General features: G+C 43.5%; 1 protein-coding gene across 2 annotated transcripts in view; it reads left to right on the top strand.

The window, feature by feature from the left end:
• The window catches only part of DDX31 (DEAD-box helicase 31), a 42,589-nt gene that overhangs the window by 17,291 nt on the left and 12,617 nt on the right, over positions 1–12,681 (top strand). For both annotated transcript variants that reach the window (XM_052669445.1, XM_052669446.1), the window contains exons 15-17: positions 881–931; positions 2,662–2,801; positions 7,558–7,639. In XM_052669445.1, the coding sequence (XP_052525405.1) occupies positions 881–931; positions 2,662–2,801; positions 7,558–7,639 (273 nt within the window). The remainder of the gene's footprint in view (positions 1–880; positions 932–2,661; positions 2,802–7,557; positions 7,640–12,681) is intronic.

Here is a 12,681-nt window from a genome sequence, read left to right as displayed (position 1 = left end):
CAAGTTGATGGGTTTTCTCACCTGCTGGCACATCAAACCATGTGAATGTCAGTCACTTCAGACTGTTTTCTTCAGGGCTGAGTTTTGTTTCTCCAAATTAAAACCAGACTGGTGAAAATCTAAAGCCTGGCTGGAGTCTCCTCCCCTTGGGCTGTCCTTCAGCTTCCTGCAGATTCTACCAAATTCTTTGCTGCCCCTTTTTTTTTTTCTTTTTTTTTCTTTTTTTAATCACAGCACCAGGTGACCTGCAAGTCTTCTGCTCCTCAGCTTCATATCATCACTTAGGACACTCTTAGTTCTTGGTGGAGATCAGTGCACTTTTGGATGTTCTACTCCAGGCCTAGGATCATTAGGATCACTAATCACTTGTTTTGTGGCCGTTTTCCTTTTCATCATTAGCAACCTGGTTTTAGTTCTTAGAGTTGCAGAAGTTAGCTCAGTGGCAGTATTGCCTTCCAGGGTTTTAATTCTGCCTCTCTTGTTGTTTTGGTGGTATATGCCTCAAGTGAGTCTGTTTCATCAATGAAACAGACTGAAGAACCAAAGGTGTCGGTACCATTAAGGTAGTTGACCCTCTGATGTAATGCAAAGGGACTGTAATTCAACACCACTCTCCTGAAAGAGTTGTTTTTATATTCTCCAAGCTTTGGCCCATGGTAGTGGAATGCTTTTCATTGTGTTAACCTGATAACAGTCTCCCTTATATTTAAAGCTCTTCACTTGTTGTGACCTCCAGCCCATCTCACCCAAAAACAGGCACGTAAAATTCCTATTTGTGCAGCTAGTTGTTCCCCAGCATAATCACTGTCCCGGCAGAGTTCTTAATTTGCTGAGACCTGTGAAGCATTTTCACTTGATAATTTCCTTGTTCATTTTAAAGGACGTCGCAGCACGTGGACTAGATCTGCCTCAAGTCATGTGGATCGTGCAGGTAGGTTTGCTGTGTATGTATGTGTGTGTGTGCATTAAGTGCAGTCCTGCTTAAATGAACTCCCTTTCCAGTCCAGACCCTCATTCTGCAGTTGACTTGTCTTTGTGCTGATGCCTCAGGTGTGGGAGACCCATGTATTCCTGACTGCATCTGTACAGTGGTCTGAGTGCTTCAGGTTGGGCTTTACTGGGTTGGGACTGGGTTAGCTGTAAGCATTCAGCTTTCAGTAGAACTGTATAGTCCAGATTTCTCCTTCAAAAACAAACAAAAACCCCACACCAACGCTGCATTGCTGTTGACAGAAATATTGTCTTTAAAAAAAAGCCTTGAAACTAAGAGAGATGGATTGAACCTTAAAAATAGCAGCTTGTCACTTCAAAGAGGAATCTGGGGGCATGAAGCATTTCATTTTTTGGGAAAGATCGATAATTAAAAGAAAGTTAGTTGAACTGGGGAAAACTGATTTAGAGATTCTCATGTATCAAGTGACACGTGGGTAAAAAGGACAGGGCACAAAGCATCGGTGAAACAACCTTTTAATTTCTACCTCATCAGGTAACAAATTTGATTTGAATTTAGTGTTTTTAAAAATGAAAAGATTTTGTAGCAGCTAGCTCGTCAGAGAAGGCTGGGGAAGTAAAGTCTTTAATTCCCAGATCTGTATATTAATATAATTTACCAAAGATATAGTTGCCAGTGTTAGAACGCAGTGCAAATTACCTCGAGCCCTGGGAGACTTCTGTGTGTCCAGAAGGCGAAATCTCAGCTGTCCTGAGAGCTGTGTCCAAGAGCAAGGACCTGCAGGGAGCAATTAGATTGCTCACAGCATCTTACTCACACCTCTAGCCAGTAGAAACTTTGCCAGAGGGCACAGGTATAAACACTAGAGTGGGCTTTGGTTGTTGGTTTTTTTCCAGTTAAACTGCTGAGGGCTCATTTCTGAGCAGTATCTCTGTGCATGTTCATTTTTCTAGGAAAGGAGGGGGAGAAAGAATGGGGGAAGGCTAAAGGGAGGGAAATATGTCACCCTTTATCAGATCTTGCAAATAGCTGGGCATTTTCTCAGTCAAGTAAATGAGAGGCACTGCTCTACTGGGGTTGGGTGGGGGCCTTTAAGCAACATCTCAGTTTGGACTCACAGTCATAGACGGAAAGACAACCTGTATCATATGCTGCCCAAAGGACTTAATATCACATCTCTCTTAGGCTTCTTCTATCCAAAAACTACCTATGATTTGCTTTAATCACAACAAAAACATAGCTAAATTTAGATTGGCCATATTTAATTGCATGGCTTTTCTCCTAAATGCGGCACAGGTGGCATCCCACTCTGTATGGGTACTGATGGGCTTTGCTTGGTTGGAGGATTTAGTGAGAATTTATTTTTTGAGAGGGAGAAGCAAACAGATTCCTGATGTGCCTGTATAGAAATAAAATGTAAAAGGCGAAGAGAGACACTGAGATGGGGAAAAGTGTCCTATTATCTGAAAGTTGGCCAATGTGTCACATTCACATGTCAAAAAACTGCTGCGGCTGAGGGGGTTGAGTGATGGTTACAGCGATGAGCCCGATGGGCTCTTGATAAACAGACTGATTCCGAGGGAGGTACAGCAGGTGGGTTTTGCTGAGATCCCCTTTGTTTCAGGCGAGCAGACCGAGCGTCTCGTTTATAATTAACATGCTGTGTTCTGTTAATTCCTCCCTTCCCTTCTCATGTTCCCTTTTTGAAGTATAACGCTCCAGCTTCACCTGCGGAATACATCCACCGGATCGGGAGGACGGCTCGGATTGGCTGTCACGGGAACAGCCTGCTTGTCCTGGCGCCTTCGGAGGCAGAATATGTCAGCTTGCTGGCTTCTCACAAGATTAAGTGAGTCAGAAACGCGAACAAAAGTTTCAGCTCATCCTTGCTAATTAACCTTCCGTGGCGCTTTCAGCGGGACTGTAGCTTCGTGCAGGTTTTAATAAGAATTTATTAATTCTCGTGATCCAGAACCAGCCCCAGACTGGTAAAAGGAGAGGGGGATGCGTGTGGAAAATCATCCGGCTGGCAGATTGTATGAGAGAGAGAGAGAGAGAGAGAGTGTGTGTGTGTGTGTGTGTGTGTGTGTGTGTGTGTGTGTGTGTGTGTGTGTGTGTGTGTGTGGTGAGGGGCACGGAGGAGATGTGAGTCGGAGATCCTTTGCGTTTGGTTGTTATCTCTGTGGCCCTGGGTTCAAGTTGTGGCTATGCAGAGATCACAAGTCAAATGAGCCTGTCAAATGCTAGCTGGCCATCTGCCTGCATAGCACCATATTGTCAGAGATTGTGCTTTCTCTTCAGGAGAGATCCGGCGGAGAAATAGCTGAGGAGCTGTGGGTCGTATCTGGCAGGTAATTGGCCCAGATATGTTGTGTAAGTGCCTTGTGGCAAAAATAGAAGAGGTTTCTGTTAGTGGTGAGTGCCCAGTATGGTCCTGGAAGGCAAAGGGGTGGGGGGGACTCAACAGACCTAAAGTGGGGTGTGTTTCCAGGCTGGCTGAGAATGCTTCTCTCACGCCGGCTGTAGCCAGGACTCGGGAACAGGCAATAAGGAGAGCAAAGCCAGGCTGGTGAGGGAGCTGACTGCTCTTTGGGCTGCTACTTGATGGCTGGCATGCTATGATATTTCAGTCCAGGTCTCCTTGCACAGTGGTCCCTTTGTGGGGGTAAAAAACCTTCAGTATTGCTAGCAGGGAGCATTATCAGGTCCCAAGCCTCCCCAGCAGGCAACTGGAGATGCGACTCCTCTTGCTTCCTGCATTGCTGTCTCTTTGGCATTTCAGAGCAGCAGCTGAATAGAGTCCCTTTAGTGTTGTTCTGGTGTTGGTGGAGTCCTGTAAACTCATGCACAGATTAGTTCTCTTTTATTTGTTGTGTTTATGTCGGGTGGAGCTGCTTGGAGCTGAATTTGGTTTTGCATCCTTGAAACAAACAAATGTTGGCAGTAAATACGGGCTTATTCTAGGCTGCGAGCCATTTAGTGGTCTAACAAAGAGCCATCCATCATCCCAGGTAACTATCTATTAAGCAGACACCAGCAAGACATGGAGGGCTAAGCTGACAGGGTTTTTTTTCATGTAACAAACAGCACTGACATTTAAAGGTGAAATCCCACATAATTGTGAATTTTTAACTCCAAGTAGAAAGTTGTATTTTTCCACTTTATAATATTTGGGAAGGGTTGGAGGAAGGAGAGGAAAACTTCCTTTTTTCTTTTTTTTTTTTTTTTTCTTTTTTTTTAATTGTTAATGCTTTTATCCACTTTTGTTGGATTTTTTTAACAAGTTTAAGAAGCAGTGTCACTCACTCACACTGCTAATTATGTCTGCTGAGAAGACCTGTTGTTGAGCTAGCCACCGTTCTTCAGCAATCTAGAAGGCTGTGCTCAGTGTATAAGGGAGAGCTTTATGTGAATATTTTTTCTCTGCTTCTCAAATCAGTACGTCCAAACAACTCCAGGGATTGTCTTCTCTTGTTTGTTTTATGTTCGTCATAAAACTTGCTGCCCTGGAGATAAGGGACTGCCGAAAAAAAGGAGTGTGATTTTTCTGCCTTTGACCTCTGTCTTCAGATGGGAGAAAATCAGTGTCTAATTGGCATGGGTGGGCGATTCGGCCTGTTTGCAGTCATGTGTCCTCTGCTCCTCCTACGTAGCAGTGCACGGTGTGAGAAGGGACAGCGGCAAGAAGAGAGAGCTGATGAATTACAGAGAAGATGCAGGAAGGCAGCTCGAAGCTGAAGGCAGCGAGTGCCATCAGCACAAATTGCCGTTACTCTTCATAAACAGAGCATTATGGTGATAATCCTGACAATTTAATTCAGTGCGAGGCTGAAAGACAGCATGTGTTGGGCTGTCACCCATCCTCTTCAGCACTGGTAATTTTTTTCCTTTATCCTGGGTCTTCACAGCTTTTGACCCGAGCTGCACAAGTTACCAGAATTCGTGTCGGTTTTAATTCTTAGCCTTTTGTTTTGTGTTGGTTTCAGCGTGTGCTGTGAATTGTTTTTAATTTCTTTTTTTTCCTTTTATAAATGAAATTCCCGCGAGGTTTATTGAAATGTAAATACTTCATAAAATATGTATTTCTGAGAAGACAAAGCACGAGACAGGTCCCTGCCATCTTCAGCTGGTGTAAATGAGTTAGTGCCACACTGATTTACAGGAGGTGAGGATCTGACCCAGAGGTTTTTTTAAACCCCTCCACCCACCCCAGCATGCATGGGAGTAAGTCCAGAAGTGTTGAGAGTCGGAAGTAATGAGAGCAGACGTGGCTTTGTTCCTGGATGAAAATCCACTTCGGAATTAGGGATGACTGCCTTTGAAATTGGAAATCGCTCGCAATTAATTTTCACCGGTACCTGAAGCCTCTCCTTGGCTTCCACTGTGGAAAAGCAGCTTTAGCCGTTGCCAAAACGATCTCACTTTGGCTCTGCTGAGATCAGTAATTCCCAATGGGTCTCAAGGAAGCCGTGTGCCTCTGTAACTTTCTTTTCAGTCTTTGTGTGGCTTGAAGTTGTGGCTCCTCTGTCCAGCCGTGTGTTCATGCATGCTGGTGTTTTGAGTGCATTTCCCCATTTTTCTTTTTCTTTTTAAAGGTTAGACTCCAAAACATTCTGTCTCAGCATAACTAACACATTTTCCTCTATAGGGAAGAGGCAGGAAGCAGCAGAAAGTCAGTGAGGTTTACTTTTTTTTCTTTTTTTTGCTTATGTCTCTTTTAGTTCCTTCAACTGCAATCTAGCAGCGCCTGCCTCGACAGCTATCAGATAATTTCTTTATCTCCTAACGGGCGGCCTAACTAATTTATAAAGGAGGGAGCATCACCGTGAAGGCACGAGTCATTTCTCTCCCTTCTCCACGTTGTGCTCCCCCTCCCCTGCTCCCCTCACATGCTGCTCCCCGCTGAGAACCGAGTTCACATATCTGTTAGGCTGCGAGCTGGCAGCGCGCCGCGAGAGGGGAGGATCGGCGAGGGGGTGACATATCAGACAAATCAATGTCAAAGGTTTGACGTTTTCATTCATAGCTGTGTCAAAGAAACCTTGGGGGGATGGGGAGGTACACTTTTCACTTGCTTAAGCGGTTGCCATTTATGTTTTAATTTACTGTTACACTTTTCAAAAACAAACAGAAACCCTCAGTTGTCATTTTATGCTCCATTTCCCTTGCTCTCCATCTCTCCCCTACCCCTCTCCGCATCCCCTGTGGAGGAATTTGTGTACTGAGAATCCCAGCTGCACAGAGATGGGGCTCCTCTCCCATGTAGGATATCTTACAGCCACCCATAGAGGCTGGGTGACTCTATCTGCAGACCGTCTCTCTTCCTTTAGTTGCCTTGTGATGATGAGCCAGTGGAGGTTGGAAGTGCAGATTGCAGGAAAAAGGTATTTGTTGCTTTAAGTGGAAAGGACACTGCATCCTGTTGTAATGCAGAACATAGCAAGGAATTATTCATTCCTCCTTACCAGGAGTTTTGAGATCTCTGAGTGAAGAGAAAAGGAAGATCCTTGTTGGTACAATTTGTTTCGGTACTTCGTAGAAAATCATCACTGCCTGCTTTCAGAAACTGCTTGCATTTGTCTGACCATGTGAGATCTGGGAATCTGAGGAGTGCTGGGCCCCCAAGATTTATCTCTTCCTTACCCTCTAGTAAACCCCAATGAACTCCTTGGCTTCCGTGCAGTATTTATGATTTACTCTGGTATAAAAAAGGGAAAGAATCTCTTTTTCTAGAGATGACCTTTGCCCACCGCTGAAATGCAGCGACTGGAAAACTTGGACCCACAAACCTCAACTTGTATTATTCGAGCAATTCCCTTGGAAATGGGACCCAGTTTGGATGCAGGCATGCTATTAATTGCCTGAAGCTGCACAGCTGTTCTTGTGCTGTGTCACCTGGTGTGCGTGTGCCCCACAAGACAGTGTTAAAGAGGACGAAGGATATCTCATCTCCTTTACATGTGTCTCTGGATGGGACCACTTGCATGCTTTAAAATGAAGCTGGCTCTTAAGAATTCATTGGTATCTAGGCCATAGCAGTGGGCCAGCAGTGTCTTGCTAGAGAATAAATCATCTGGTAGAAGCAACAGGAAGAATGTGAGGTAGAATGGAAATAAATGCCCAGTGTGAAACATGGCTAGGGATAGCTAACTGAGTTGCCTTTATTTAAAAAAAAAAGTTTAAAAAAAAAAAAAAGTATTTTAAGTGCCTAATGTGCAGGGCTTTGGTTTTATACTTGTGCTGAGGGAGAAAGAGGGTGAGTCCTCAGAACGGAAAAGAAAATCAAACTGTGTGTTTGGTATCAGAACTGGCTTTTGAAGCAGTAAATGACTGTGAGAGTAGGTCCATCAGTAGGAGTATTTCTGGGCTCTGAGTCCAACAATGGAGAAAGAGGTTGGAGTGACATAAGCGGGGTATGATGTGACTGTGTGGAAGAGAAGAGTTGGCTTTGTAGGAGAAGTTCCTTTTGATCCTGTTGTTTCCCCATAAACGCTTTCGTTCTTTGGATGAAGGTTGAGTATCACCTCCTATCTTGGCATCCATTATCAGCCTTTAGTTTCTTATTCAGAATAAATTGCAAGTTTGTTTTGTCTTTGCTGCTTCAGTGTCTCAGAGATAAAGATGGAGAAGGTCTTATCCACCCTGATGAAAGACGATCGCTTCAGGCTGCACAGACCAGGAAGCAAGGTGAGTTTCCTGATTTGGAATTGCTGCCATTTTCTTTTACCAGTTAAACATCATAAATATTCCTCCCTTAGCTTCCATCTTTGCGGTCTGGTGGTTGGTATATCCATCATGTCAGGCAATGCAAATAATCATAGAATTGCCTTATGTCACAGTTGTCCAATCTTTAACCTGCTGTCCAAAAACCAGTTCTTTCTAACTCTTCAGCAAATATTTTGTAGCAGACAGTAAAGCTTTCTGGCTGCAAAAGTTTTTTTTTTTATTTTTTATTTTTTCCCCTCAGTGCTTCTCTTCTGCTTGGCTTTTCTGCACTATAACTGTTGGAGATGGCAAATAACATAAAATCGTTCTGAAGAAATGAGCAAAATGTATTTGGTGATGTGCTGTGTAGGCTTTTTAATTATTACCTGTATTTACTTGGAGCCTGAAACAAATCTTGCTGGGCTGACAGACATCTTTTCATTGATTTCTGCAAACTTTGGGGCTGCCGTCAGTTTGCTAATTCACAGCATTCAGTCATTTGCAACTGATGGCTGAGGTGTTTCTGCATTCTGTGGAATTAAATCCTTGAGGAACTTTCAGTCAGGGATGCTTCAAGCATTTTGCAGAGTGCTTTTTTCTTTCTCTTGTTGCAGTTTTGCCTGATTGTTCTTTCTGCTTTAACATACGTGAGCCTACAGCCTGTCCAGTGCCTTCTCATTTCCTGCAGATGGCTGTTAAGAACTGTGGTGCTTTTGGTAGATATGCTTTTGGAAGATACTGTTTTCCTTAACACCCTGCATTTCACAGAAAGCCACATCTGTGGCTGCTATGAGACACAGCTTTACTTCAAGCTCTGAGCTCTTCACTGAAATCACCATGCATCCTCTATTTTAGATGTTTGGAACATGCTTATGGCATGGTCTGTCAGCTGGTTCAGCAAATACATAGAAGTGTAGATGTGCTTTGTTAATGCAGGAATTATTTAAAATAGCTTTTTGTGTCCTTTTCTGGCTAGCAAGCCTGGTTACTAGCAGGACTGATAGAATTTGTATTTCTACCATGCTTTCAAATTGCAACATACTCTGCACATATAAGTGTAAAATAATCTGACTTAAATAGTCTTTTTTTTTTTTGCCTTTCTTACTCTTCCCAAAACAAAAACAAAGGAATACACAAACAGCAACAAAATGTATTTGGAAAACAGTTGTTACTCTCATTTTTATTTTTTTTTGCTGGGTGCTGCTGCCTAGCCATGCCTTGTCATGCCAGGTACTGTGCATAAGCAGGAGCTGATTCCTTTCACCTGCAGTCAAAAGTAGGATTGAACTTTTCCCTCTGCCTTCAAAGTGAATGGTACTTGGCTGTTGACTGCACTGGAGCTGTGATAGATCCACTCTGGCTGTGGGATGGTCTGAATCTGCTGTGAGGACTTAAAAATACAGAATTATCAATTTTGATATGACTCAGAATCTTACAGAACGGAGAGTGAGAAATAGTTGACGGAAAAGAAATCTCTGCGGTTTAATGGGGATGAGATTGCAGTAGGCCTGTCAATATCACATGGGCTTCTTGAGGAATTACCTGAAAAATATACTAAATGCAATCAAGGATGTTGAGTTCTATTTTATTACCATCGGAGGCTCTGTAAGAGGTCTAACACTTTCTCAGCTGTTGCAGGGACACGTTACCAAGTTTTAAGGAAGGTTAATCTCTATTAAATTCCCTAAGTTTGCTGTAAAGGCAGCAGAGTAAGCTGGGAATGCAATGGACGCTGCATAGGACAGAGAGTGAAGGAGGTCTTGTTACGAGGAGCTGAACCTGATCTATTTGTGATGTTCCCATTCGAGAGAGAGTTAGCTTTGCTTATCAGCTCTCCATGCATTGAGTCATGTATATATTATAGTTGTGCACACAGGAATCTCATTATGATGCTCTTCGGTTCTCATTGCCTCAACTGAAGTCCATTACAAGAACCCCGTTGGAACGTGCATTTTTTGGGCTTCTGTGTGCAGCCAGGGAGCAAGCTGAAGTGCCTGTAAAATGTATATTTTATACTTAGGTGTATAAAATATATATGTGGCTATGTCTGGGTGTGTGAATGTTCACCTGCCTACAAAGAGAATAAATTTGATCTTTCAACTTTTATCGAGGGGGGCAGGGGGACTTGGTGAGTTCTGGAGGAGGTGTGTGGAGGTTAGTGAAAAGTTGTTATTAAAACAAAATCCTTCATTTTGTTTTGAAGTATAATGGAAGCAGGAGATGTTATAGCCAGGGTTTGGGGCTGGTTTTTTTTTTTTTCCTTCCTGCTTTAAGAAAGAGAATTTCTCCACCTCAGCCTGGTTTTATTGAGTTTCTGTCCTTTCCACCATTAACAAACCTCCTAATGAAGTAAGAGGCTTTCAGTTCTTACCCTCACCTCCCAAACCTGAAAGCTGCAGTCTTTATAATCACAAGTTTCTTCTGAAAGAGGTAAGTGTGCCTTTTCCAGGTGTAGCTGTGGGGAGGTTCCCCAGTGTCCTGAGCTGGTTAAGTCACGTTAAGGCCAGGCCTTTTTCTTCTTAGAGATGATAGATGCTGTTATTGATCGCAGGTTATGCTAGTGGTTAGGGATCTGCCAGAATAGGTTCATTCCAAGCAAATACAGGCTAGAAAATGCTCTTCTATCTCACTAGTTCTCCATAATGACAATCATGCTTATTACTTAATGGATGTAACGAATTCATCTATGTGGAGAGTAGATCAAGCAAACCTCTGGAGTTGGCTTTTATATTCTGGGCCTTGGAAAAGCTGTAAGGGTCTCAAATTAATTGTCCTGCTCGCCTGAACCTGGGCACAAGCAGGATTAAAGCTTGTAGAGCACAGGGCTTGGTTTCCAGTACACTTCCAGTAGCACTGCTCTGTTTGATCTGCCCAGACACTCGCATGGTGCAGTGGTTTTATTTTCAGTTTGGCTCTGAGACAGTTTTAAATTTAGATTTTCGGGGTTTTTGTAAATTATTTTTTAAGATGATCCTCTCTGGAAGGCAGGAATCAAACACAGATATCTTTTTTTCATGCCCATTAGGGGGCAATTTTAAAATGAGATCTGTCTCAAGGGGCTGGAGGGGATAAAAGACAAGGTGGAGATGGGAGGAGGGGAGAAGCTGTTTTGTGAGTACATTATGTTTCCTGCCATTTGCTTTTTTCATTTATTTCTTTTGGACTGACCTCACACTTTGGAAATTATGCACCTAGTTCTTTATCCCTCATTTTTGTCTTACTTTTTTTTTCCCCCAGCACCAGGAAGAAGAGATGCCTCATTTTGAAACCTAAAGGGGGGAATAAGAAAAGTCCTTTGTAATATATTGCCATATTATCACTAAATCCCCTGACAGTTGTGACACAGAAGCAAGTCACCTGTCACTTAAGCTTGAGGTCTCTTTAATTTTCTCCTGGAATTCGCACCAGGCTGTCTTTAATTTGAGGCCTTTATTGGAATTCTGAAACCTTTCTGCCTCCCCGGTGCTCAGATCTATTCTGAGTGCTGTTACAGAATGTATACAATAACCAACAGAGGGATTCAGAAGGGGCTGAAGCACTGTTTATTTAACACTCTGGAGGGATTTTCGTGCTTATTCGGTCCAGGCTACCCGGCTTTCAATATCGCTTTGACAACCGTTATGCCCTTCTCATTAATTTTAAACAGTTAAAACACAGGAAAAAGAGAAAAAGTTTTCATTATTAAAGTGCTTTACTTTTTAATAACAGAGGATTCTGTCCGCCAGGGGAAAGGGCAAACCTCACTAATTTCACATTCATATTAAAAAACGCTGGGAAGGTGACACTTTGTGCTGCCAGGAGGCTTAACAAAAGAAAAGTGATGGGGGCTAGGAGGAGCGGGCGGGTGGGAGAAAGTTTTATGTTTCACGTCAGTGGAAACTTGTTAGTCACAATGACGAGTGTCCACTTGGAGAAGGCAGCACCACTTGTAGTTTATTAAACCCTTACAGAGGCCCCTCGGCTGGAAACTGTCTCAGCTGATTAATAGGAGTGTGTTAAGTCAAACCAGAAGATGACGATGAAGCAGTCTGTATTGGCCATCTCTGCAGTGCACTGGGAGATGGAGAGACTGGCAAACTGGGAGCCTCTCACAAGGCCTTAAAACACCAGCGTTGATTTTGCTGGAGGTACAGGTAGTTCAGGCAGGGGGAGAGCAGGAATTCTGTTCCCAGTATGTGTTTGTTTCACTGGAGGATGATGCAGTGGCTGGGAGCGGTGGGATCTCAAGCTCCAAGGAAGGCACTGTGCAGGGACTTTGAACTGCACTTGGGGTCTTTCTGCGGATGGGTTTTCAGTTAGGATACAGAGCAACAGATCTGGGTCAGCAGAGCTTTTTGCGTTGGGTGTCAGCAGCATTTCATAGCTTCCACAGTCCTCAGGGTTCCCATTCAGCATGACGTGGCACCCCCGGACTGGCAGCAGGGCAGAGGGAAGTGAGGGTTTGAGCAGCATTAGATATGCTGGGGAGGAAGACGAGGAGTTGACCAGCATCAAATTACTGTGTTGGCTCATGTGCTCCAGCTTGGATGCTGGTTCCTATTTGAGTAGCTTTTGAGAGTTGTGGTCCTTTCTTGAGGGAGGTTGGTATCCATGGATGCTTGACTTTGCACTTTGCTGTCAACTTGCCATCAAAAATGTTTTCTTCTGGTCCACATTTCCTCTGCCTTGGTAGCTTAGAAATAAGCTAACCTCTTTCCTCCTCCTAGTAATGGCTCATTCCCTGCCGTGTTTGCTCTCCATTTCCTGAACCAAATCCTACAGTCCAATGATGGGAAACCTTGAGCACATGCAAAATTGCCTTTTTGGTTTAAGGAAGTTTTCTGCCATGCATTTGATGCACGGGACTTACCTTACCCTAGAGGAGTCGAGTGATAACGATTAGTTACATATGCCTTGTTGACAATGAGGAAACTTCATGTAGCCATCAGTAATGAGAAGTTCATTGTAGCTAGGTTTGTTCTCAGGTGCTGAATTTGGTCCATTCTATCAGGCATGGACATGAATGTAGATCTCTTGTCCTGTGC

Source organism: Tympanuchus pallidicinctus, unplaced genomic scaffold (assembly GCF_026119805.1).
Source record: "Tympanuchus pallidicinctus isolate F22 unplaced genomic scaffold, pur_lepc_1.0 scaffold8, whole genome shotgun sequence".
NCBI classification, from domain to species: Eukaryota; Metazoa; Chordata; class Aves; order Galliformes; family Phasianidae; genus Tympanuchus; species Tympanuchus pallidicinctus.
Note: the sequence above shows the minus strand (reverse complement) of the source record. Positions and strands in the feature narration are given on the sequence as shown.